This window comes from Tamandua tetradactyla, chromosome 1, assembly GCF_023851605.1.
Source record: "Tamandua tetradactyla isolate mTamTet1 chromosome 1, mTamTet1.pri, whole genome shotgun sequence".
NCBI classification, from domain to species: Eukaryota; Metazoa; Chordata; class Mammalia; order Pilosa; family Myrmecophagidae; genus Tamandua; species Tamandua tetradactyla.
This window is the reverse complement of record NC_135327.1, coordinates 84803553-84831482: the sequence shown is the minus strand read 5'-3', so window position 1 is coordinate 84831482 and position 27930 is coordinate 84803553. Positions and strand designations below refer to the sequence as shown.

Sequence of the window (27930 nt, the reverse complement as noted above, 5' to 3'; positions counted from 1 at the left end):
AAGGCTTTCTCACACCTTTCTTTCTTAGAACAAAAGGAACTCTTGAAGGTGTTATGTTTTTTTTGCTCTATAAATTAAAGAAAGGCAAAGAATTATCAAGACCTTTTTCCTGATGGAGCTATGGAGGCACTGTCTTTAGGGACTGGCTCGAAGTTACTGCAGGAGATAGTATCGCAGCAGATGAATCGGAAACTTAGAGTGCCACATAACAGTGTTTTCCAAATGTGGGTCCAAGAATCAGCATCACCAAAGGAGCTGGCCCTCAAGCCACCCCTACAAAGTAATCCTTTCTGTATTTTCTGTATGTTTCATGAATGATTCTGAGACAGAGTCAAGCTTGGGAGCCTCTGATCCAGTCTGATGGTCCTCGACAGGGGACGATTTTACCCACCATCACCACCATCCCCTGGGGAACATATGGCAATGTCTGGAGACATTTCTGATTGTCACAGTTTGGGGAAGGAATGCTACTGGGATCTAATGGGTAGAGCTTAGGGAAGCTACTAAACATCCTGCAATGCACAGGACAGCACCCCCACAACCAGTAATTGTTGGGTCCAAAATGATAGAAGTACTGAGGTCTAGAAACGCTGATCTAATCCAGCCCCCCAGGAAAGAATGGTCAAGGTAAATTAAACGACTTTTAATTTCTGCAATACAGCATTAGAGCCCAGTTTTCTGGTAACAGAGACCCATTTTCTTCATCCTATGTATTCTTAAAGACCAATCTGAATTCAAGGCTCTTTACGTTGAAAGCTCACTGTTTTTCCAGTGCACCAGGCTGACAATATTTAAATGTCTTAGGAATTAAGGTTTTCAGGTTAAAGAGCTGGGCTTAATGTATATAAGGGAAAGTTTGTACTATTGGTTCCAATCTTACCTAAAACATAAGGATCTCACTCTATTCTATATTCCAGACTGAAAAATTGTAATTGGCTCCTAATGGTTATCATTATTGAGCCAAGTGCTAAGCGATTTTCTCACTGAATCTCCTCACTTATGAGGGAGGGATAATTATTGTCAGCTCTTCTGTATAAAGCAGTAAACATCGGGTAACAGAGTAGGTAAGTGACAGAGACAGATTTTGAGTCCCTAAGGTCTACCTCCAGAGTCCATGGCTATAGCCATCCTGCTAAACTGACATTCCAGGGTCTACCCCAACCAAACAAGCCTATCACAGCTCCATCCTGCTTCAGATGGGCTCCTTCTACAATAACACATACCACTCGCCATATTTTCTCTAATTTTCAAGGAAGGCAGCTTTCATAACATAATGTGTCCTGGAAGGTCACATAATTAGCAGAAAGATCAGACAAGTCAGCAAGAGTTACTGTCTGCTCAAACCGCATCATTATCACTAGTAGGAACCATTGAGTGGGAACCACTGGAGAGAGTAAAACAGAAGTAGCCATTAGGAAGTCAGTATGATTTAGGAGAAGCAGCCTGGGTTTTAGTGTCAGGAAGGGCTGGATTCAAATAAGTACCTTCCTAGCTGCCCAATACTGGGCTAATTAGTGAACCCCTAAATAATTATGAAACAAAGATTCTAAAGCCTTCTATGGGGGTTGTAGAGAGGGTAATGAAATATTATTTGAAGGGCACCTAGCATACCGTCTGACATATAGCATGCACTGATTAAATGGAAACTGCTATTATTATTATTATTATTACTATTTACAGAATGAGAAAATCATCAAGATGCCAAATATAAATTCCATGAATGTACTTTATGTAATTAATGTGCTTTAAAAAGGACTGATGTGAATCAAATTTTTGCACATTGAATTACATCTTAAATATACTATAGAAATACGATATTTTTGAGGAAAAAAATTGTGTGCATGTTTATCTAAAAGTACATGCATCCATGACTTTAAGGGAAATGAAATCCCCAACAATACATGAGGAAGGGGTGCTATTAAAATTTTCTTTTTTGAAAATGGAGAATACCAAAGTTTTATTCTTATCTTCACTGTTCAGAATTCAAATCTCTGGTAGACACATAGAAATAGAGGACATTTATTGTTTTACTTCTTCTTCTGTTGTCTTTTTGTTTCTTTTTCTGAGTTGATGCAAATGTTCTAAGAAATGATGAATATGCAACTATGTGATGATATTGAGAATTACTGAATATATATGTAAAACGAAATTATATGTTGTTTTTGTATTTGTTCTTAATTTTTTTAATTAATAAATAAATTTTTAAAAAAAGAAAGAGAGGATATTGTGATAGACCCCAGGTTACAAATCCATGTAAAACACAGACTGACCGCCAGGAGCTTAGAATCTACTTCAAGAGTTGGAGGCATATAAGGAAAAACATAACTAAAATGACATGTAAGACATATTAACTGCAAAATAAAAGCTGCAGGCCAAGAAAACGGCATAAGAAATTAATAAAGATGGGGAAATGACTGAACTGCAATGTGATCAAAAGGTCTGAGTACAAAGGAGGATCTCAGGAATGTGTAGCAAAGGCCATATTTGGAAGAGCAGAAAACTGGAGAGAAGGCAGGAGGAATTCAAACTGGCATACTGTTAGAAAGAAACTTCAAGAGATGAAAAACCTGCATATGTATAGGAGATACGGTTCTTAAAAGAAGATGTTCTATAAAGCAGACAGGTAGTTGAGAATTAGATCTGAACAACGCAGTTCGAACACTGTGAACCTTCTCCCATTATACTTTCTAGCCTGAATCTTCTGCACAAAGGCCTCTCTCCAAGGGTTTATTTGATGTACACTTAGGATAGCTGATTGAAGTTGACCATCTTCCAGAGTAGCCATGCTAGCTTTTCTTGGGTAGAGTTGAGATCTATTTCCTTGCATGAAGAAGATCAAGTTCTTATACTTAGGGCTATGGATAGCACATCCAGTGATCCCTTTGCTACAATAAATAACGTCAAGGAATTAATAACACCTATCAGACCCACTTGGTTTAATGGTCTCAGCTACCATTTGTCTGTAATCTCTAAGCAACTAAAGGTTTATATGGGGGAATAATACAGCCATCAAACGGAGAGATGGAGTTGGTGGCCATCAAGTGGGCCAGGCTGATGATGGAAGCTTGAATTAATCAAGTAGAGATGTCACATAAAGCCATGAGAATACACATAATCTAAGACAGAGAGTGTGGATAGTGAATAGGAAGACCAAAGGGCTAAGCACTGAGGTTATTACAAATTTAAAAAGGAGTGGAAGACATGGAACCATGACAGGAACATATAAGGGCTCATCAGAGAAGAAGAAGGAATCTCAGGTGCAAGAATTAATGAAGAGTGGGAGGAGTTTTGACATGAGTTATGAGCAGCCTTGCCAAGTGGAACCAAATGGGTGAAGAAAGCCAACATAGGGTAAAGCATGTTTGGTTCCACAAACAGCAAGACCCTGGTGCCATCAAGGAGGGCAGCTCTAGAGAGATCAAAGTTGTTATTCATTCAAAGATCAGGAAACTTTGGTTTGGTGGCATGTATTGACAACGTTTAACTAAACTTAGAAAGGAAAGACAGAGAATAAATTACATACTAGGAAAAGAGAATTACTAGGTCAAGAGAAGGATTTTCCACAGTAGAAATAGAATTTCTATTTACATTTGAGGCCAGAGAAAGAGAAAGCAACACATGAAGAGGCTACTGATAGGACAGAGTCCCAGATGAGGTGGAAAGGATGGGTTAAAAAAAGTGCAACGAACCTTGAAGACATCATGTCGAGTGAAATAAACCAGACACAAAAGGACAGATGTTGTATGGTTTCACTTATATGAAATAAATGGAATATGCAAATTCACAGAGACAGAAAGTAGAATATAGGTTATGAGGGGTCAAGGAAATGGGAAGTCAATGCTTAATTTGTGAGTTTCTTTTTTGGGGCAATGGAAAAGTTTTGCTAATGGATGGTGATGATGGTTATACAATACTGTGAATGTAATTAATGCCACTGAATGGTATGCTTGAAGGTGGTTAAAATGAGAATGTTGTGTTACATATTTGTTATTGCAATTTTTTTTTTTTTAAAAAGCAGAGAAAGTTAAAGAAAAAAGCAGATGGAGCAGAAGAAATTAAAGACTTGGATAGGTTTGGACAGCCTTGGATAGAATGTGGGACCACCTATTTTCTGATGGACAGTGGAAAAGGAAGACAGGAAGGCAGAGACTAAAGGCATTAGTAGGTCTGTGGGAGCTGCAAATACAAAAGCAGAGAGGTTATTAGGCAGAGGGAGGAGTGGGGACTTTGTGAGCTCCGTGGACTCTGTATGTCAGGCCAGGGGCAGGAGATACTGGAAGCACAAAGAGTGTGTGTAGGGTACGGAAGAGTTGCTCCCAGAAATGCTGGTGAGTTGCTAAGATATGGAAGAAAATATCCCAGAGAAATACTAAATAGTCGATGAACTTTCCATAGTGTGAGTTTGTTGCATCTCCAGTTAGTGGGTTCCTTTACTGCCAGGTGATGCCTCCCACACTTGCCCTCTAATTTTATCTCATTCCTAAACATTTAAAAAGTTAGACATAGAAAGAAGGAGAAAAGGGAGCAACTGTTAAAGATAGAAGGGCAGATAAAAGAAAATTCTCTAATTCTGTAATTAAAATGAGAACCCTGATGAAAATAACAAGAGTAATAATGGCCGCCTTTATTAATTACCCTGAGCCAAGCAATGTGCTCTGTTCTTTCCCCACATTTTTTTTAATCCTTAGGACAACGATGCCAGTAGCAAATGATGATCCTGACTTGACCAGATGAAGACCCTAAGGCTTGTACTGGCTCTCTCACAGGAAGCTGGCGTGGGTGGGGTGCAGGGTTCAAGAAGCTCTAGGAATGACACCCAGGTCTTTCAAAAATGTATCTAATACGCCACCCTATCTCGCAGCAAATGTCTCTTGTCAGAGGGTTCGTGGTTCTATGCTCTTGACTAAGAGATATATGGTGTGATGGTTAATTTTCACATGTCAACTTGGCTAAGTTATGGTGTCCAGTTGTTTCGTCAAACAAATGCTGGCCTGCTTGTTACTGCGAGAGCATGTCATAGATGGATTTACATCATTCGTCAGTTGATTGCATATATGGCTCCTTCTTCCAGGGAATTCAATGTCACCTTCACCATAGTTTCCAACTTGCAGTCTGCCCTGTGGAATTTGAACTAGCCTTTCTGAAGTCATGTGGGCCAATTCTTACAATAAATAACTTAATTTTAATATGTATATTATATATATATACATTTAGAGAGAGAGAGAGAGAGAGAGAATCTGTTAGTTCTGTTTCTCTGAAAAAGCTTGACTAATACAAGCTGCTCACTAAATACTAAGTTAGCAAGAACTGTAGATGCCAGAGTTGTTTAGCTACATGTATACAGACAATCACCATCTTTAGCCTCAAGTGGTCCCCAAAGTTGAAACTCAGTAACAGATGAATGAAGGCTGGAGCAGAAGCCAGGAACTATCTAGCTGATAACTCTCTTGTGAACTTCGTATGATGCAGCAAATTCCATTTGTACAAAACTCCAAGGGGCTTTTCTTGCTGAGTAGAAACAGAATTTTCTCCTCAAAATTTGGAAAGGAAAATAATCAAGACCCACACAGGGAGGCATCTCCTTGAACACAACAGGCACTGTCCAAATATGGATGAACAGAATGATCACCACTCAGGAAACCTCTTACATGAGACTATTGTATTGTCATCCAGTACCATTCACCAGGCACTGGAGAAAAAGAACCTCAAAACAAAGCAATTCACCATCTAATGAGTGTTTGGATCCCCTGAATTGACTTCACCTGGTACTGATTAAAACATAAATTAAGGGCCCCATGCCTGAACCACAGAATCAAAATCTGTGCATGGGGATCTGGGAATAAGTGAGTTCATGAGCTCCCTGGGTGACTCACAGGGAAGGATCATTGCTTTAAGTCAATAAACAATGGCTACACAACGTGATGAGTGGAAGGATACTTGAGGTTCCTTGGAGATTCCTGAACAGCTGCCGACCTAATCCAACTTGTGAAAATCCTATTCAGTACGAAATTAGCAACCCAGGTTAAAGAGCTGTGCAATGGGAGACAGGCAGGCTAGGTGACACTTACTGAAGGTAGAAGATTAGGAGAAAACCCAAGCAGTAATCATTGTTCAACACTCTATTGCTTAGTCTAATACATTTCCAATTCTTATGCCAATGTCTAATTCGATCAGGAAACTGTACCTAGCACCCACACTGCTATGAGTCTCATTCCAAAAGAGCAGCTTCAGAGCAATGAGGGCCTGGGTTTCTAATTCTCTGCATAGGTTTCCATTTCAGGCGGACTGTGATTCAGCCAAATATTTAAAACTTCACACTCTGGAGTAAGAGAAGCCTGGGTTTGTGTCCTGGTTCTACCACTCAGTAGCAAAGCATCTAACTTCTTTGAACATCAAGATTCTCATCTGTGCATGGGCTAAGTCTACTTAAAATTAGGCCTACAAGTCACCCCCAGAGAACCTCGTTTGTTGCTCGTATGTGCCTATCTTTCTCTCTAATCCGACACTGCAAGTGAACTCACTGCCCTCCCCCACCTCCTTGGGACATGAATCCCAGGGATGTAAATCTCCCTGACAATATGGCACAGAAATCCTGGGGTAGACCAGGATTGGCATCAAGGAATTAAAAAAAACTTCTTGACCAAAAGGGGGAAGAGAGAAATGAGATAAAGTTTCAGTGACTGAGAGATTTCAAACAGAGTTGGGAGGTTATCTGGAGTTTATTGTTATGCATTATATAGATATCCCCTTTTTAGTTTATGGCGTATTGTAGTGGCTGAAGGGAAGTACCTGAAACTGTAGAGGTGTGTTCCAGTAGCCTTGTTTCTTGAAGATGATTGTATAAAGATATAGCTTTCGCAGCGTGACTATGTGATTGTGAAAAGCTTGTGTCTGATGCTCCTTTTATCTAGGGTATGGACTGATGAGTAAAAAATATGGATAAAAATAAATAATAGGGAGAATAAAGGTTAAAATAAACTGAGTAGATTGAAATACTAGTGGTCAATGAGAGGGAGGCGTAAGGGGTATGGTATGCATGAGTTTTTTTCTCTTCTTTTTTATTTCTTTTGCTGGAGTGATGAAAGCATTCAAAAAAAAGATCATGGTGATGAATACACAACTATGTGATGATATTGTGAGCCACTGAGTATAGTTCATGTATGGAATGTCTATATGACAAGAATGTTTGTATGTTTGTATAAGTTTTTACAATAAAAATATTAAAATAAAAAAATATAAAAAAAGATTCTCATCTGTAAAGCTGAAATAAGCACCTAATAATGGGATAAAGCAACATCACATGCCCTGATACAGTGCACTGGGAAGGACACAGTATCTGCTCTCTGGTATTTCTGCCAGGAATGCAAAACCTAAATTTAATCACAGAAAAGCACAAACAAACACTAATTGAAGAGCAGACCACAACATAGCTCACTTGTACTTTTCAAAAATGTCAGTGTTATAAAAGCAATGAAGGACAAAAGAACCATGCCAGATTAAAAAACATTAAAGAGGTATGACAATGAATGTCATGCTTGATTAGACTGGGAAACAACAGCTATAAAGGACCATATTGGGACAACCGACAGAATTTGAACAAGGACTATGGGCTTTGAATTAGATGATGGTTATTGAATCAATGTTAAATTTCCTGATTCTTATAACTGCACTGCAGTCATGTAAGAGAATGATTTTATTTTTAGGAAATACACACTGAGTATTTAGCAGTAAAATGGGATAATGCCCCCAAGTCATGTTCATATGGTTCAGCAAAACTTTATTATAGAGAAAACAGAGAAAGCAATTAATAAAGCAAAGGAAGCAAAATATTAATAATTAGGGGACCTGGATAAAAAGAGTTCTTTGTACTATTCTTGCTATTTCTCTGTGTTTGATACTGTATGAAAATATAAAGTTACCCTTCAAAACTATCAAGGCCATGCAAAAAGAAGGACCACTGAAAAACTGCAACAGATAGGAGGAGACTAAGGAAACAAGATGACACTATGCAATGTGAGGTCCTGGATATTGATGAAAAAACTCAATTTCAATATGAAATCCAAATAAACTTTGTAACAGTTCATTATAAATAGTATTATTAATAGTATGCTAACTTCCTAGTTTTGACATGCATACCATGTTAAGATGATAACATTAGGGGAAACTGGGTGAAGGGTATATGGGAACTCCCCATGCAGTTTTGCAACTTTTCTATGGATATTAAACTATTCCAAAATAAAAAGTTTATAAAGTTTGGGAGTTCCTCAATAAGTCAAATTTAGAATCACCATATGACCCTGCAATTCCACCACTAGCTAAATACTCCAAAATACCGAAAACAGGTTTTCAAACAAAAACTTGTATATGAATATCATTAGCTGCACTATTCACAATAGCTGAAAGACAGAAACAACCAAATGCACATTCTGATGAATGGATAAACAAAATGTGGTACATCCATACAATGAATATTATTCAGTCATAAAGAGACATGAAGTACTGCTACATGGAACACAATGGATAAACCTTGAAAACATCATCATAAAAGACCACATATTGTATGACTCTACTTATAAAAATGTTCAGAATAGGCAAATCCATGCAAACTGAAAGCAAATCGGTGGTTGCCAAAGGTTGAGGTAGCAGGGACTAGAAATTAACTGCTTACTGGGTATGGGGTTTCTTTTTGGGGTGACAAAAATGTTTTGGAACTAGATAGCGGTGACAGTTGCACAACATTGTGAGTGTGCTAAATGTCACTAACAGCGAATTTTATGTTATGTGTCTTTTGCCACAATCAAATAAATGAATGAAAAAATAAATAGGAAAAAGCAGCAGGAATAGTTATTTAAAAAGTAATGAAAACACACACACACAAATACACAGAGTTATCCCCAAAAGAAAAGAATCCTACGTTGACTCCATAGTTACCCAGAAGTCCATTTCAGGAGCTTCTGCCTTAAAGCAGAAATTCTCAAACACCACCCGTTCTAACTAGCAGAATCCATCTGCAACATTTGATAAAAATGCTTTACTAGAACCGAATTAGAATCTCCTGGGATAGAACTGCTGAAGACATTTATTTGAACAAGTGTGCAGGTGATTCCAATGAGCGCCTGGGCTTGGGAACTTGGAGTCCAGCTCAGCACAGTGGACTTCCATAGGCATCACCTGGAAAGCTTTGGGAAAGTGCCGCTTCTGACTCGGGAGGTCCGGAGTGGGGTGTTCCTAGCCAGCTCTCAGGTGCTGCCCACACATCTGACCCTGGGCCTCACACATTGAGAAAGACAAAGCTCCAGGCATGGTGTGGAGCATGAAGCCAGCCCAGGGCTGCTAATGTGTCTGTGAGAGGCCAACAGTGTCCTGTTGATGCCATAATTCTCTCTGGTTGTGGCCAAAGCTTAGCCTAACCACATTCTGTCTGCATTAAGTCTTTCCAGGCATTTTTATTTTAGAGGTAAGATCAACTAGCATCCTCTCTCAAGCAAAACATGAAAAAGGATAAGCATTTGTTTTCTGACACAAATATATAGGGAACCACTGCACATTTCTACTAGTGTGGGTGGGTTCTAGAATCACACAAAAATGACCACAGATGGCACAGTTAAAATGACAATGATATACTGTTCTCAAGGCACCTTCTGTGATAACAGCCTTAAAAAGTTAGCCTGACTTACATTCAAACTCAAGCTCAACTAATTCTAATTTGAATTTTATAATTTATTTTAATGATACCTTTGGGTTCATACAATGCTGAATATCTTATGGTGATCTTCATCCAATTAATAATCTCACCCGGAGAAAAAATTAATCATGATGATAAAATAGTACCTAGAATGTCAATGAAAAGTGAAGTTGCTATGGTACCTTAATCTTGAAAATGTAGAAAGCCATCTAAAAGTTTGTGTTCTAGGCTTTATGAGAACCATAGCGTATGTGTGGATTCAGCCCTTGTTTCCTTAAATCATTTGCCCTAGAATGAATAAATCCTTTGCCCTAGAATGAATAAATCCTTTGCCCTAGAATGAATATAGTAAAATGAGGACAAAAATAAACTTCCTATGATGACCCATAATGAAATCAAAACAAAAATTAATACCAGAGAACACTCAGAATCCAAGCTGAAGGATGCCTTTATAGGTAAAACCAATTCTTTTTTTTTTTTTTTTTTTTGCAACCAGTAGTCCCTTCTGGACTGTGTTTTGTTGTTGTTTGTTTATTGACAAACAAAAACAACATATAAACACGTACATTCTTAACATACAAACATTCCATACATGATGTGCAATCAGTGACTCACAGTATCACATATAGCTGTATATTCATTTTTTAGAAAATTCGCATCACTCCAGTAAAAGAAATAAAAAGAAAACACTCATACATACCATCCCCCTTACCCCTCCCTCTCAGTGAGCATTTCCATCTACCCAGCATATTTTAACTTTCCTCTCCTATGTTTTTTTATACTCCTTACCACTCCTTTCACTGATCACTAGTATTTCAATCTACTCAATTTATGGTAAAACCATTTAAAAAAAATCTTTTTGATATATACTTTTTCATTCAATAAATTTTTACTGTGTATTCATTATATGCCAGACATTATGTTAGACACACAATGAATTTTACACTAATAATAAAATCGCATTTGGGTAAGATCTATCCAAGGACTCCCTTTATATGAATTTCATTATACGGCTACTGATGTTACAACAAAGCACCAACACACTCGTTAGCTTGGGTAAAAAAAAGAAAGGGATAAATGATTCAAAAAAAAAATAAATGATATGTTGCCTATGTTATAACAATTTGCACATAATCATGAATCATTGAAAGACAGGGCTGGGGCAGCCTCTACTGCATCAACTGTCTACAGCTCAGTCCACTTGTTCCTTCTGCCTTCTTCACTGCTTTGGACAAAAACCTGTTATTGACACAATCCAGGGAAATGCTGGAAGACTATAAAAACCCCATCCATCTCCACCATATGTGGTCAAGAAATCAAACTATACTGCAAGGATTATTTCACAGATTTTTCAACACTACCAGAGAAAGAAAGAGGAGAAAAAAGAACTACCCAAGGTTTACAAAAATTCCAGCACAGCAAGGAAACTGAAACACTGGGAAAAAACGCTATCAGTATCACTAACCTGATCAATTTCCATCAGCTTGGGGTAGGCGCCCGGCCATTCTATGGCCACCTTGACGATGTCCGCGGGCGGCGGCATGGTAGACGCCAGTAACGTCCAAAGCCAGTGGAACTGGGTATCCTAAGGCGTGGACAGGCGCACGTGTGTATACCTAATGCAGAATGACAAAAAGAGAAAGAAAAGTCGGTCACTGCAGATGCAGGTCAAATTTTGCTTCATCACTTCCTGTTTTCACTAGTGGTTGAGGTTCGAAAAACGGCTCTGGGTTGGTGCCCTGGTGCTGAGGATATCAGGGCGCCAACTGCACTTGAGTTAAGAAGCAAGAGGAGGAAGAGTGCTCATGCCCTGGAGTGAAAGCCCTGAGCAGACACTGCCCTTAGGTCAGGGCGGCTCAGGCGAATCCTCGGTGCTAAGCTGTCCCTTACTTTCAGGTTCTGCTCCAAATGGTCCTTGGAGTCTGAGCGAACTGGGCTAACTCTCCAACCAAGAATACATGTAAACCCCTCGCGCTCAACTGTCTCCGGAAGGGCAGATTGCCCAGGAAGTCAGCGTCAGGAAGCAAGTGTTTCTTTAAAGTGTTTTCTGTGTCACAAATAGATCTCTGCACTATAGCAACCAGGATATCATGAGGAAGAAGAAATGCCCAGAAGCTCACACACATGCACACACGCACTCCCTCCCCAAGGCCAGTTCACACAATGCAGCTTCCAAGGGGAAGAAAATTTACAGATGTGGCTCCTACGACACTCAGAACAGACCTTGAATTCTCATTTCAATGCACACATTGCTTACTCCAATAAAACAAGCTGATCCTCCACCACCCCTCCCAAAACTAGCCCATTTCATTTAGGATGACTTTTTCTACAATAATAACATTGGTTTTGAAAGTATAGTTTGCAGAAAAATCGCACAGAAGGTACAGAGTTCCCATATATCCCCCCTCCATACACAGCACAGATTCCCCATCAACATCTTGCACTAAAGTGGTATATTTGTTACAATTGATGAACCAACACTGACACATTATTAGTAACTAAAATCCATGGTTTATATTAGAGTTCACTCTGTGTCTACAGTCACATGGTTTTGACAATTGAGAAAAGTCATGAATCCACCATTATGGGATCATGCAAAAATAGTTCACTACCCTAAAAATGCCTTTTGCTCCACCTTTTTCCCCAGCCCCACCCCAATCCCTAGCAACCACTGATCTTTTTAGAGTCTCCATAGTTTTGCCTGTTCCCCAGTGTCAGAGTTAGAACCATACACACAGTACATATATACTGTACTACACAGACTGGCTTTCTTTCACTTAGCAACATGCCTTTAGCGTTCCTCCTTGACTATTCATGGCTTGATAGCTCTTCTCTTTTTATATCATTGAATAATATTCCACTGAGTGGATGCACTGTAGTTTGTTTATCCATTCTTCTACTGTAGGGCTTCTTGATTGTTTCCAATATTTGGCAATAATGAATAAAGCTGCTATAAACATTCATGTGAACATTTTTGTAGACAAAAATGTTTCAACTCTTTACACATAGCCTAACCAACTGTCTGCATTTTTGCAAGGCTAAAGTGGGTTGAAAAAATATACATCTCAATATACTTCTAACTTGTAGTGCTCTTATTAAGAGTGAGATTGAACATAAAGAGAAAAGTTGCACGCTCATTTTTCTGTGAACTGTGTTTTGTCACTTTTCTGTTGGGTTCTCTGCCTTTTTTAAAAATTGATCTCTGTGGGAAAGATTTTAATAAAACATTGGCATTTAGTTCTTTATCAGACCAGAGTAGGTGTTTTCAGCCTCCTTCCCAGATCTCAGTGGTAGTTAGACACTATAAAGACAATGAAGACAGCAATTAATAATGGAAGCCACAACACTATCAGCAGTAAAAAATACATATATAAACTCAGTAGAGCTGACAAGTTAAGGAAATGAAACAAAACAAAACTGCTGCTCCTCTGACCAAGGATGTTTAGGGAAGCCTGTCATGCAGCTAATCAGTGCTAACCAGCGAGAGCAAATCTACAAAGCAGTGGTTTAATCATTCATTTAACAAACTGTTATTGGGCCCCTACTCAGTGCCCTGCCCTGTTCTCTGTGCTGGGAATAGAGCAGGAAATCTAGATGTTAGACAGCAACAAGGGCCATGGGGATAAAGAAAGCAGAGAAAGAGAATCTGAAGTGTGTGAGCATATGTGTGTGGTAGAATCGGGGTGCAATTTTAACTAGGGGGATAGGGGAAGCTTCACTGAGAAGGCCTTTGATAAAGACCCATGAGAGCTGAGGAAGTGAGCCATGTGGATGTCTGGAGAAATAATGCTTCAGGTTAAGTGACAGCAAGTGCAAAGGCCCTGAGGCAGGGGTGTGCCTGGTATGTTCCCAGGACAGGAATGTGGCTGAAGCAAAGTCTAAAGAATTAGAGATGAGTTCCAGAACAGCTAGGTCATAAATTGGTAGATTCACCCTCCCTGCTTTCAAGTCCTACACACTCCTACCACACCTACTGGTTTGTGACTTCTAAAGAAGGAAGTTCACATCCCTGTATATCTAATAAGAGTATAAATCGGTACAACTTCACAGACATTTTGGCAAACTCTACCAAAAGCCTTAAAAATAATCTTACCTTTCTAGGATGTTATCCTCAAGAAATCATTATTAACTCAACCAGCCATAAGGGTGTCCATTGCTGTTTTGTTTACAATTCTCAAAATTAGAAAACAATTAAATATCCAACAACAGGAACTTGTTAAGTAATTATAATGTCTCATGTGAAAATACAAGCAATCTGCAGTTTCCTTCTTTTTTATAGTCTCGATTCTTTTTTATAGTCTTGAAACATTTTTTATTCACTTGAGGATTCTAAAAACAATGTACTGCATCACGATTAGAGCACTTAAATTTGGGACCCAAATTCAATTATACAGTGATAGTCAAGAAAGCTGGTTCTAATGTAAAAACAGACTGTGTGAATGTCAAGTAACACTTAACTTCTGTATTCTTATTCTCCTGGTTGGTTGAGTAGGTAGGTTCTCCTGCTTTGTATTTTTATTAGAAAACTAATATGAGGGCTGTGCACTGGTAGTTCAGGGCCAGAATTCTCGCCTGCCATGTGGGAGACCCCGGTTCGATTCCCAGACCACGCACCCCCCAGCACACAACACAACAAAACAAAAAGCACAATGAACAAATGGTGCTGTGATAAGGGGATATTCAAATGGAAAAGAATGAAACGTCACCCCCACAGCATACCAAAAAAAAAAAAAAGAGAAAAAGAACAAAACTCTAATATGAAAATAAACAGGGAAAATTCAAAAGCGTTCACTTTTTGTGGAAAGCAGCTCTTTTGAGGGGTAGGAAGGGTCTTCCCAAACTCTCTGAAAACGAACTTCATTATTTCCCCTGTCAAAGACAATGACCACATCCACACACACGAATCCTCCAAAAAAACCAAACGGTACTCCCCACTTTGTGCTATTCACAAATAATCTGCCCTATTTCAAAATGGGTGCAATTTAACCAACTCATCTTAGAAGCACGGGTTTGGAGCTAATCTAAAATGAAATACACAGGAGCAGGTTTATAAACCCACAACTAGAAATCCTGGCATGACATACTCATCTGCTTTAGCACCCACCCATGTCCATAACCCAGCTATGGCAACCAAAGCAATATGACAATTGGCAAAAATTTACTAAGCATCACCTAGATTCTACGGCAATTCTACCGGTTAATACAAGCAAGTTCAAGACATAAAAATCCACCTTCAAAATGGATGCACATTTTGGGAAAAAAAAGGGCAAAATAATATGCATACTATATGGATATAGGATGAAAAAGAATGTTAGTAGCTTCCTGATATCAAATGCACTGATCTATGACAGGAATTTGGAAGAAAGATTCTGAAAATTTTCAGTCAAAGTAGGCAGGGCAGGCTTTGCAGAGAAGGTGGGATCTTGAGATTTTGTTGAATTAGTTATTTTCTCACAGGGGCTTTTTCCTGCGGCATGTAAAAGAACGCACTTTTCCTGTATGTGGTAATATACATATAACATTTTTTTGCCATTCTAGCCTTTATATATATATATATATATATATATATACACATACAATTAAGTGTCTTAATGAAAGAACACATTTTAAACTCTGATGCACTGACCTTCAAATAGCACATTTACTACCAAAGGGGCCAGACAAAGGAAGGAACGCCCCAGAACCCAGAGTCAAAGTGTGGGAAAAGTAGAAGTACATAAGGCAAGAGCTCTTTGGACTCTGTTATGATAAGAACACTTTAAAAGAGCTGGTTTCCCAAAATGTGGTTAACACATTTTTTAAAGACCCAAACTTTAAGCCACCCTGATATTTCTTTTTCACAAGCTGAGTTAACATATTAATAAGTGAGCATGGCCCCAGCGAACCCAGTCTCACCTGGTAGGGAGACGGTCTTCATCGTGGTCTTCAGTGACTCAACTTTCCTTTAAATACGTATTTTAAAAATTAAATCTATACATAGCAGGTATTCAATAAACAAGGAATTCTTACTTCTCCTTAGTTTCTGTGCAGGTCTGAAGCTATTGTGTACCCCAGAAAAACCATGTCCTTTAATCCTCATTCAAAAAGGCTGGGTGTGATCTTTCTGATCGTTTCCATAGAGCTGTGACCCCCCCCCAATTGTGGATGGTAACTTTTTTTTTAATTGACAAACCAAAACAGCATACAAACACAAGCATTCTTAAAATACAGACATTTCATACATGGTGTACAGTCAGTGGCTCACAATATCATCACATAGTTGTGTATTCATCACCATGATCATTTTTTAGGACATTAACATCACTCCAGAAAAAGAAATAAAAAGAAAAAAGAAAAAACTTATACATACCATACCCCTTACCCTTCCCTCTCACTGACCACTAGTGTTTCCATTTTAACCTTTGTTCCCCCTATTTTTTTAATTCCTCTTAATACCCCTCCCTCTCATTGACCACTAGTATTTCAATTTACTCAATTTATTTTAACATTTGTTCCCCCTATTATTTTTTATTTTTAATCCATATTTTTTACTCATTTGTCCATACCGTAGATAAAAGGAGCATCAGACACAAGGTTTGCACAATCACACAGTCACATTGTGAAAGCTATATCATTATACAATCATCTTCAAGAAACATGGCTATTGGAGAACAGCTCTACAGTTTCAGACACTTTCCTCTAGCCTCTCTAATACACCTTAAACTAAAGAGGGATAGCTATATAATGTGTGAGAATAACCATCAGGATAGCCCCTTGACTCTGTTTAAAATCTCTCAGCCACTGACACTTTACTTTGTCTCATTTCTCTCTTCCCCCTTTCAGTCGAGAAGGTTTTCTCAATCCCTTGATGCTGAGTCCCAGCTCACTCTAGGATTTCTGTCCCACGTTGCCAGTGAAGTTTACACCCCCAGGAGTCATGCCCCATGTAGAGAGGGGGAGGGCAGTGAGTTTGCTTGCCGTGTTGGCTGAGAGACAGATCAGTGTGGATGGTAACTTTTGATTAGATTGTGTCCATGGAAATGTGTCTCCAACCATTCAAAGTGGGGTTGCTTACTGGAGTCTTTTAAGACGGAACCATTTTGGAAAAAAGCTTCAGAGCCAGCAGAACTCACAGAGCCAACAGAATGGACAGACACCAGGGATGCAGTTGAACAAGATTAGAGAGAAAGCTAGCAGACGTTGCTGTGTGCCTTTCCAGCTGAGAGAGAAACCCCAATATCACTAGCCATCATGAACCAAGGTATCTTTCCCTGGATGCCTTAATTTGCACATTTCTATAACCTTGCCTTAATTTGAACATTTCCATGGCCTTAGAACTGCAAACCTGCAACTTTTTAAATTCCCCTTTTTAAAAGCCGTTTTGGTTACTGGTATATCACATTTCTGCAGTTTACAAACTAAAACACCTTCCCTTTGAATTTTGAGGCCCAGAACATGAGTAACTATTCAAAACAAAGAAGACACAATCTTGGTGTCAAGAGAGTAGATAATAAAAATGAAGGTACATTCTGAGCACCTTCCTCCTGACTCTAGAGTTACACAGAGAGGCCATCTGTCCTCTCCGGAATCAAACACCAAGCTTGCTTTCTTCCCCTTTAACCGGTATTTATTTCTCAAAGAAAACCTGTTGAACAGGTGAGACTACAATAAGGCCGCTCTCCCTAGAGTCTGCCATGGAGACTAAGACAGGAGCAGTGCACAAAGCGCCATTGAGAGAGCAAAGAGGCAAGGGGGCTTCCCGTGGGGATTCACATAGCTAAGCCTAATTAGACATCATCAGTTCTCCCCACATTAACAGACACCAAGGAACAGGAGGAGAAGCAAGACTCCCTAGGACAGAAACAGATGCACAATTGTAGAGCAGACAATTCAGTCTGCCTTTATCCTTAGAAGTCCACATGTTGCCCACTTGAATTTGCATTTCTATGAGGGACCAGTTCACCCTGAATGCTTCCATATACTCACCCTTGCTTCTGGTGAAATTCAGGAGAGGGAGGTTCTATCTCAGGCTTGCTCACCCTTGGCACAATTGGCATTTGAAGCCAGATTATTCTTCATTGTGGGTTCTGCTCTGTGCATTTTAGGTTATTAAGCAACATCCTTAGGCTTGACCCATAAGAGCCTCCCTCAGTCATGACAATCATGACATCCAGGTGTGAAAGTCTCCCTGGCAACGTGGGAGATGACTCCCAGGGATAAGCCTGGCCCTGGGACTATGGAATCAACAATGCTTTCTTGACCAAAAGAGAGAAAAGAATTGCAACAAATAAGGTATCAGCGGCTGAGAGAGTTCAGAGAGAGTTGAGAGGCTACTCCAGAGGCTACTCTTATGCAAGCTACAACTAGACATTGCTACTTATAATGGTTTGGCAAACGCCAACCAAAGCCATTCCTGCCAACCCTAAAGAACAACTAGGGCTGTATCTGAGATTCTATAAAGATTCAATACATTATGATTACTTTCCAGAAACCTACAACCTCCAGATGGGTTCCTTAGCCAGGGAAGTCCTGAAATGCAGAAAGGCTAGCTTCTCTAGAACATCAGCTAGTTCCACCCCCTATCCCATATTATCAATAGCCCTTTCCAACATTTCCTGAAGGCTGGGAGAAAGATTAAAGGAGAAGGTGGAGTTATAACAAAGAAAACAGGGTTTAAAAATTGAATATGATTGCTAAATGATCATATTGATATTTCTTTTAGTCTCCAATGACTTGGAGCAGCAAGGAGTAAAAACCTTAAATTGTGGAATTCATACCAAACTCTGAAATCTGTTCTACAACTAGTTGTTGCACTGTGCTTTAAAATGTTTTATATGTATATATATACGTTATCTTTCACAATAGAAAAATAAAAGTAAAAAATGTCCCAGACATTGCCAAATACCCCCTGAGGGACAAAATGCTCTGTTCTGAGTTTATGAGCTCACAGGTCCTCTAGGCAGATTACTAATGACCAAGGCAATCCACCCCTAAACTTGACAAATAAATAACCCAGACAAATAAATAGTTTCATCTGACTCTCCGAGAAGTAGCAACATACAGAGGCCAATCATTGGTCAAACATAACCGAAATGTAAATACAGCTTACAATCTTTGGCCTGCAGTTTCCATCTCCTTACATGCTTTGCTTCCTCCAGCACAGCACTCAAGGCACTTGGGTCTACTTGACATTCTCCCCTCTCCGTGTGGGGCTGGGCTGGGTATTAAATGCGTGGTTGTTGAACATACAAATTCCCTTCCAGACCATCAGATCCTTAGAGCTGACAGCAGTAAAACCAACTCTAGTGTTCAGAGTTGCCCAACTAAATAAATACATTAGATTGACCAGTAAACACGAGTCGTGTGTCCTTATGTACACAGCCTGATATAATAATTTTCATGCAACTTAAAATTTAAGAATCACTAAAGGAAGAGGGAAAAGGGAAATCTATGCATTGCACTTCATTTCCAACCATTATGCCTTTTAAGGCAACTATCAAATCCCTGGGAAATGGGTGGAAAATTCTAAAACGTGCCCGTTTACCAAATGGATTTAGTTTACTTCATTTCAAGATTAACTTTCTATCATTTTAATATACCTGCTAAAGGACCTGTTTATAGCTAAGTGAATTAAATGAGATGCAAGAATCACTTCGTAATTGGGAGTTAGTTTCTAAAGTCTGCATGTAAAATAAAGGCGACTCCATAACTCTTGAGCAAGCTGAACTTTTTTTTTTATCATTCTGAATTATCTTTAGCTATGGGACACATTTCCAAGACAACAAAGGAAACAGCTCTTGATTCCCATCTAGAAGTCCATCTATCTGCACACATTGCTCCTTGCCCAAAGTCCTGCCTGCCCGCATGTCCGTCTGAATGATTACAGCTCACTTCGCCGTGGGCTTTTAAGGATCTGTTACAACCTGACATGCTTCCCCAGGCAGCTTCAGACAATTCCCAAATCCTGACCCATTTTTTTCCTCTGAATTTCCCATAGAATTTTGGTCCCTGCAGTGACCTGAAACTCCTTTATCCTATTTCTAGGCTCTGTGTTGCCCATGAAAACTAGTGGGATTAAAAAGAGAGAAAACAAAATCAAAATCAAAATAATATTGAAACTATAAGGCTATTTCTGTAAGAAGCTAAGTGATGGGAAAGCTACCACACTCTTCTGCTTGTGAACTGTGTCCCTCCTAAGTCGCACTGGAAGAGCCTGACAGATGGACCAGGGAGGCCGAAAGGCAGAGCAATGGGTGAGAAACCCAGAAGAGCTGGAGAGGAGATTGCTTCAACTCCCCTGCCCTTCATCCCATCCCAGGAAAGCTGTCCTCTGCCCCACTGTCAGCCATTATGTACTCGTAATGGACAATAATTTTATAACGACTGTAAGGATGGTGTGTGAGGAGTCGCTATTTCCATAATTTATATGTTGCATGGTCTCTACTACAAAAAGGAGTCGACATTTGCTGTTTGCTTTCTGCTAGGTAGGAAGGGGACAGGGCCTCTGGCAAGGGCACCACCCTGAAAGCACACTTCCATGCGTTCTCTCTCTGCACAATCCTCCTGGGGTTGGACTCTATGAGGACACTGCCCTGCATGGCTTACGGTACCAGGAAGGCACTTTGGAAACAGCCTTGCATGACAAGTTTGTGCTTTCTTTCTTTTCTTTGTGCTGCATCCTTCTCATTCCAAACAGACTGATAACATCTCAGTACCCTTATGGACTAGGTTCAAGAATACAGAAAGGGACAGATGTGGTCCTCTCAACATTCAGGATGCTATGATTCTCCAGGCTTGCTGAACCCTGCCCCGGTTTCCTTTCCCAAACACATGTCACAGAGGGACTGAGCAGTGACTGTCAAAAAAGAACAAGGAGAAGGAGAAGTGGACATGTTGACACAGCGAAGGGACCATTTCATATTCTGTCTCCACTGGGGACCTGATGGCCATTCTGCAGGTCACCGAAAGGGGGGAACACTGTACAAAACAGAAGCATTTGGAAGAATGAGAGTAAAAGAAGGAACCATTCCATTTATGTATATGCTGTTGACAAAAGCCACGTATGCTAATCTAAGCAATAACTTGGCCCATTCACTTGCCAGGTGGTGAAATGTGTTACTACAGGCTATTGGCTTGCAATATGATGGAAACTTACAGAGAAAAGTCTTTACTTTCACAGTGTCTTAAATTGTCATCATGGAGGCTGTGGGACAGTTGCCAGAAAAGGATCGAGGGGTGGGAGTTAAGAGCAGGCCCTCGCCAGAGCACTCAAAACACATCCTCTCACTTCATTTTTACCCAGCTCTGAGTGACAAGTGCTACTATTACAAAAAATGAAAGAATATACTAGATACTAAAAGCTGGTGAGTTTAAATAACTTCCCCTAAATAGTTACACATTCTTAGGGGGTGATAAAGGTCTTTCAGGATGATATCAAAGACAGAACCCATAAGTAAAGGACTGACAATTGGGTGCAAAGAAACTTCTGCATTCTGAAAAGCACCATGAAACTTTAAAAACGCATAGCAAAAGACAAATAACAATCTCAGAAAATCTTTGCAACAGATGTGACCCAACCTGGCAAAAATATCCTTAATAAAGATTTCATAAATTCACAGGGAAAAATTGTTCATCTTAAAGTAAAAGAAAAAGGGGAAAGGCTACATGCAAGCAAACCAAAGAGAAAGAAACATACAATTAATATTCAGACAAGGTCAACTGCAATAGTAATAAGAGGACTGCAAATTAAATCAACAAAATGTACCATGTTTGCCTATCATACTAACAAGAAAAATGTTTGAGTGGTGAGAACATAGGCAAAATAGTATTCGAGTACATTATTACCATCAAGAAAAAAAAAAGGAGTAAAAAGCTAAAGCCCTTCACCTAAATACAAAGTATAAAATGTATTTGTGTTGAATCCACAAAATTTGGAGTAAATAAATTTGGTTATTGGCATTTCTGTTCTTAGACAACCTTCAAAGCAGGTATTCTCAACAAAATTGACATTTTAGACCAAACCTACCTCTTTATTGAGGGGGGTCCTCCTGTACATCGTAGGATGTTTAGCAAAGTCTCTGGTCTCCATGCACGAGATGCCAGGACACCCCAACATGTCTCCAGACATTGGCTAATGTCCCCCAGGGGACAAAATCACCCCTAGTTGAGAACCACTGCACTAGGGTCACTAATTCAAATCTCAATTTTACAAAGGAGGCATATATATAGTCATAAATATAATATTTTAACTGCAAAAAAAAAGGGAAATGAGATAACACGACTGAATCGAAGAAATGCAAACCTGCTCTTTAAATTGCTAAATCAACAGGAAAAAGAATCCCACATAAACCTTGAACTACCTTATGCCACTTGAAAACAGCTTTTTTCATGCTAGAAATTTTCCCTCGTGCACAGCTATCGTGAACAATATTTATTCTGGATCTCATCTGTCCAGCAAGCTTCCCAGCTGTCTTTTCACCTAGCAGGCCCTGTCCAGTGGCTACTAGAGAAAGGTGAGCATGTGCCCAGGTCAATGGCCATTACTGGCAAAAGTAATTGGTCCAGAGGCACACATGTCATCCAAGCAAATCAATTTCTAAGGATTGATCTTTGAGCGCTGGGAGGAAAGCTAATTCTCGGCCAAAGGATAGCTAAACTGAAGTCATGTTCCCTCCATGTGAGGAAGGGCGGTGCACAATAGGAAAGAAAGAGGTGAACACCTAAGAAGCAAAGGCTAAAGTCTGAGAACCAGAAAAGGAGGATAGGAGTCAGAAAAATATTGCTTCCAGTTCTTGTCACTTTTCCTTCAGTTTTCTGAGCTACCTCAGATACGTGAACTATATGAACCTAGATATATGATCCAATAAATTCCCCCTAATGCTAAGTGGGTTTGAGTTACGTTTCTGTCCCTTGTAATCGAACAGCTCCTAAATAATACATCAGCCTTACCGTATCTGTTCAGTGTCTGGAGTATTTATCTTGTCTTTCCCTTAAGACATGATTGGCACACAAACACAAATGAAGCTACAAAACCTAACCTTGCTGCTGAGCTGGAATGACATTTTACTCCCCAACTCTAGAGCTCATATACCTCCAGGTCCATGTTTCCTATGCAGCCCTCAGCGCCTGGTAGCTGCCTTTCCTCTCTACGGCTGCTAATAGAAACCAGGCACGGATTTCAGGATTAGTCTTAGTCCAATACTTCCCATACCGCATTATTACTTTGAGATGTAAATAAATGCTGTGCAAAAAAAAAAAAAAAAAGTCAAATAGCATGGAAAACACTGTATGGGATTATAGCTAATAATAACTATAATTACATAAGTCTAGTTTATGAAACTTATGTTTCATAATAATCTTGGGAGGTATGTACAATTACTAGCCTATTTTACAGAAAAAGAAACTAAGATTCTGACTTCCTCAAAATCTCACATTCACATAGGCAACCCAGCCTACACTCAGTCCACTGGCTGACTCAATAGCCCATGTTTTTAAAACATGTCACTTATTATTTATTTATTTTTTTGCATGGGCAGGCATCGGGAATCGAACCCGGGTCTCCGGCATGGCAGGCGAGAATTCTGCCACTGAGCCACGGTCACACCATCCTAATAATATGTCATACATATATTTTTTTAAATTCCTTTACTGTAGAACTCCTTTAGCATATTATATGTGTACTGGGGAGCCACAATATTTTCCAGATGTATCTATCCAGAACACTTTAAAAACTGAGACCATTTGCCTCCTCAATTTCTCAGGGAAAAAGAATTTTTGAATAGTTTTGGCCAGAAATGTAATGGAAAGTGGTAGAGAAAACTTTCCTTTAGTCCCACATTGAATTATCATCACCTGCTTCCACAGGATAAGCTCCAGAAAAATAACCTAAAGACAAATTCTTTTGAGTAATTCCTTCCAATTCACACAGGGTAGTAAAATTTCAATTTATTGTAGCTTCTACTGTGCAACCTTGAAAAAGGTGACTGGCAAAAAAAATGAAAAAACAGAATACTTTCATTGTTAGCAAATGAATCTGAACAGCTTACTCCTGACTTTAACCTTTAAAAGGAAACACACAGCCTGGCTCCAGCCAGCCTCCAAGCACTGCCCCTACCTCCCTTCCCATCAGCCACATCCACAAGAACTCTGTTAGTCAGACACAGCAAACAAGTTTTCCCTTAAGGTCGTCCATTTGCAGTGGCTTCCCGTAGCACTGTTTAAGGAGGACAGCTACTCAGGCTCAGGTCGGAATCAGTTATCCCCACGTGCTGTGATCTAGAGAGCAAAGTGAGAGCACTCGTGACAAATATCTGCCATCTCTTCCTAGGTACATCAAACGGCTTGTCGTTTCCTGACATGCCATGTTCACACACCTCCCACCATTTGCCTCTGTTCATACTGTCCCCTTGACTTCAAATGTCCTTTCCTCTCATCTTGGATCTGCTTCCAAAATCCCTACCTAGATTTCAAAGCCCAACTCATGTGTCAGCTCCTCTGAAATTTCCCTGACCTGCTGGCCTCGCACACTGGAAGTAACTTCCCATCAGTCTTCTTTACAATGAATGACCTCTTAGAGCACTTTCCCATATTTTAGCATATTAGTTGATATGAGTTTCCTGGGAGTAGGCATCATATCTTGTTCATCTCTGACTCTCTAGTTCTAACCTGACTGCACAGCAAACAGCAGCAGTTTGATAAATATTTGTCAGACAAGCAAATGAATAAATGAATGAATGAAAGTTAACTCTGGAATTTGGGGAAAAAAATGTGAAAGATTACTCAAGCCAATGATGCATTTTTAAAATCCAGAATTTCTTACACAGAAAACCGTCAGGCCCTTCTTCAAGCAGCAGTTATTCATTTGTCCCATTGGACAGAAATAGAAACAGAGCCATTTAGAGGTAAGAACAGGGTCTATTCCAGACTCATTTTCCTCATGGAGAAATGCTTTCAAAAACAGGATGAGACCCGAGCAGCTGGTTCTCTTTCCTTCATTTAGAGACATCGTACTTTGGGAATCAGAACAGGAAAGTTCGTTATTTTACAAACATATGCACGTTCTGGTGTCTGGGGTTTGATTTTCAAGTTCCTTTCCGCCACTGTAATGCTAGCAATGGCTCACCTCCCCATCTCCTCCCTAGCTCTCTTCCTCCTGGCAAGCCCTGTCACTCAGAGATGTGTGCAGACGTTCCCAGGGGAGGAGGCAAAGCTTAGACCCAGTTCCCTATCTCAGAACCCAGACTTGAGACCACAGGAAACGTTGGAGCGTTTCCACCATCCTGGACTCCAAACACGGGCCAAATACTCAAAGTTTCCAAACCTGCTGATCAAAAAACAATATGGGAAACTTCTTTCTCTGCCTCTTTCCAGCAGCAGCAGAACTCTAAATGTCACCCTAGGAAATTCAGTTGCATCAGATTACCAGCTAGGGCTTTCTGCAGAATGCTGTACCAAGTCTCCACCAGCTTACACCTGACGCCTCACGTGCACGGAATTAGGCATTCCATAAGGCAAAGCATAATGCAATACACACCACACTGCACAGAATGGAACTGGCCTCTGCCGTTTGCTCTCTCCTTCTGTCCTTCAGGTTTCATTCCCCAGATGTACATGTTTGTGAGGAAGTGTAAGGGCTCGGGATCAGATATCAGCCCCGTGACTTTGGATAAGTTACATAACAGGTCTGACTCTCAAAGTCCATCTGGAAAACTGGAGCAGCAGCAGTCCCATTTTCATAGGATTGTTGGAAGGTTAAACATCTGTAAAGCCATTAGAACAGTGTCTGCTATTGGCATTATTGCTATCATCGTTGTTTTGTTTGCCAGGCCTGGGTACCTGGATGAATCAAATCTGGAGGAATCAGTCCATCATCTCATCTAAAGAAGCCCATAGAGGTCCCACGGCATGGGAATTCTCCTTCGCCCAGGCCTCACAGTAGAACTGGATGGACTATTAAGACAATAGAGAGCAAATGACTTTGGCTTGGGTCTGGAGAGGTTTTAGTTTGGAACACATTTTTTCTAGGTTTTAAAGGATGAGTAGAAGTTTCTCAGTGAATGACTGAGTCAGGAGGATTGGCAGAGAGGGGCAGAGGTAAGATTCTGGAAAGATGGACAAGGCAAGTGGTCACAGAAATTGCTTAAGCAGATATGTGGATGAAAGAGAGGAGACCCATTTTCTTTTCTGACCACAGACCCTGTTCCCCTAGGAAAGTTCTCTGAGTACAAGGAAGCGTTTGGGATTTGGTTTCATCTGGATTCTTTCCCCTCAAAGAGAAGTGGATGTCACCTTGAAGCAGTGTAAGAATCCCTGAAAAGGACCAAAGGGGTGCAGTCTGCACATCAGGGGACCTGCCTCAATTTCACAACTTCCCTGATTGCATATCCTTCCACAGTGGCATCCCCTCTGGCTCTCTTGTCTGAGGGATCCATTATCCATCCCACTCCCTGACTTCTTGGTCTGATTTGCCAATGGGTAGCTCCACTGTGCTGATGTCTGGCCCAGCAGGAAGATAGGCATGATCCACCTGGGGCATGATGAGGTTGGCTCACTACCCCTAGGCCCACTGCTCCCCCAGAAGCTGCGGCTTTCATGGGACTAAGACAGCAAGGCCAGTGATTACTCAGCCCCACCAGGTCATATGCCTCAGCATGGTTCTAAACAGAGGAGTCCTAAACTGTTTCTCAGCAAACGATCCACTGAGAAAATACGAATTTTCCCATTTGCAGGGATTTAAAAAAAAAAGCTCTTTGATGATTAGACACAGCCCCACATGCACCAGTAAAACAAAATCAAAAGCTTACAGACCTTTCCCTCTGATCTCTTTCACTCTAAAAGGTTCTGTCAAAGCTCCCTGGATTTTGTGATAGAAATCTCTTCATTTGAATTCTTATCTGAGTTCCTTCACAGGTTTGCTGTAATTTGTCTTAAGATAAAACACTGTCAAGGCACCTGCTATCAGCATGGACACATGGTCACACTTTGAAGAGTTTTTCATGCAAACAAGATGGCAGTGGATTCAGTGGGTCAGGAAAGGGTTACTGATAAAGAAAAGGATCACTTCCCCTAGGGTCACTCTTCTGCAGATACATGGATGTGCCCAGGGATTCCTTACATGTTTATTTAAAAATAATTCTGAAGATGCTAAATGGCTGGCCATGGTACAAATTTAGGGAAAGGGTAACCTGCAGTTCTTTCCTGAAAGTCAGTATTGCAGATTCCATTCTGGGGTTGCCTATCTCTTACTATCATCCCAAAGACAACACTCTGGGTGGATTTTCTTTAAATGCTCATTTTCCCCTCATTTTAGCCTGGGAAGAGCTTCCGGACAATCTGTCTGCACTCACTGGGAAGTAGTGAGATTAGGAGCCTGATAAAAGAAAAGCAGATAGAGGGATTTCCAACTCAGTGCTGGCATTTTACTAATCAAGGACCTTTCACAATTTTACTTTGGTTTCTACATCTTCCTCAGTTAGCAAGAGGCTGATCATTTAAAATTCATTTTATCTGACCTCAGTTCTTGCAAACACAGGACTTAGCTTGCTAATATCTGCTTTGATAAGGACTCAATAGTACCAAAAAACCCCAATAATATATATTTTTTCACTCTGGCTGAATTAATAAGGGAAACTGTGATTTAAAAAAAGAAAATTAAAGGCTACCCTGCATCCTATAATTTAACTATTGCTACGTACTTTTCATTGCCTAGAAGAAAAAGTCAGGTATTATAAATCCTTGTGGAATGCTTGCATTCTGCAGACATGTCTGGTAATGGGGGTGGATTCTGAACCCTAATTACCTAAGGCATGAATTTGATGATGGGGTCAAAGACAACCAGAGTCTACCTGACACCCAAGGATCTTGTCTCAGTTTTTCAAATCATGGTCAATGACTCCAAACATTATAGAGGCAAGATGGTTTAAGACAGAGAATAGGTTTTAGAATCAGACAGACATGGATTTCAATACAAAAGTAGCTGATTTTTAAGCCAGGGCACAAAAGTACCAGATTTGCATTTTACCTCTTTCTATAAGGTGAGCAGACCAGAACAGGGCAAGTAAGGGTATATGCAGCTTGGTAAAGAATTGGCTGATGATTGCAGTTTAGATGGAATGGTTACACTGGAGATGGAGAAAGTGATGGATTTATAAACTATTTACAAAATAAAATCAACAGGAATTGAGTTTGGACTGGATATAGGGGAGAAAAGGAGGAGCTTGAGTCAAGGATGTCCCAGGATTCTGGCTTACATAACCAAATGGATAGAG

At 40.0% G+C, this 27930-nt stretch overlaps 1 protein-coding gene across 11 annotated transcripts in view; it reads right to left on the bottom strand.

The window, feature by feature from the left end:
* The window catches only part of ELMO1 (engulfment and cell motility 1), a 577880-nt gene that overhangs the window by 466682 nt on the left and 83268 nt on the right, over window positions 1-27930 (bottom strand). For 8 of the 11 annotated variants that reach the window (XM_077119672.1, XM_077119654.1, XM_077119621.1 and 5 more), the window contains one exon: window positions 11151-11301. In XM_077119672.1, the coding sequence (XP_076975787.1) occupies window positions 11151-11228 (78 nt within the window). In that variant the 5' untranslated portion in view covers window positions 11229-11301. Of the gene's footprint in view, window positions 1-11150; window positions 11302-11575; window positions 11700-25196; window positions 25320-27930 lie in introns of those variants that run through there. The other 3 variants (XM_077119626.1, XM_077119639.1, XM_077119681.1) reach the window with 3 other exon arrangements.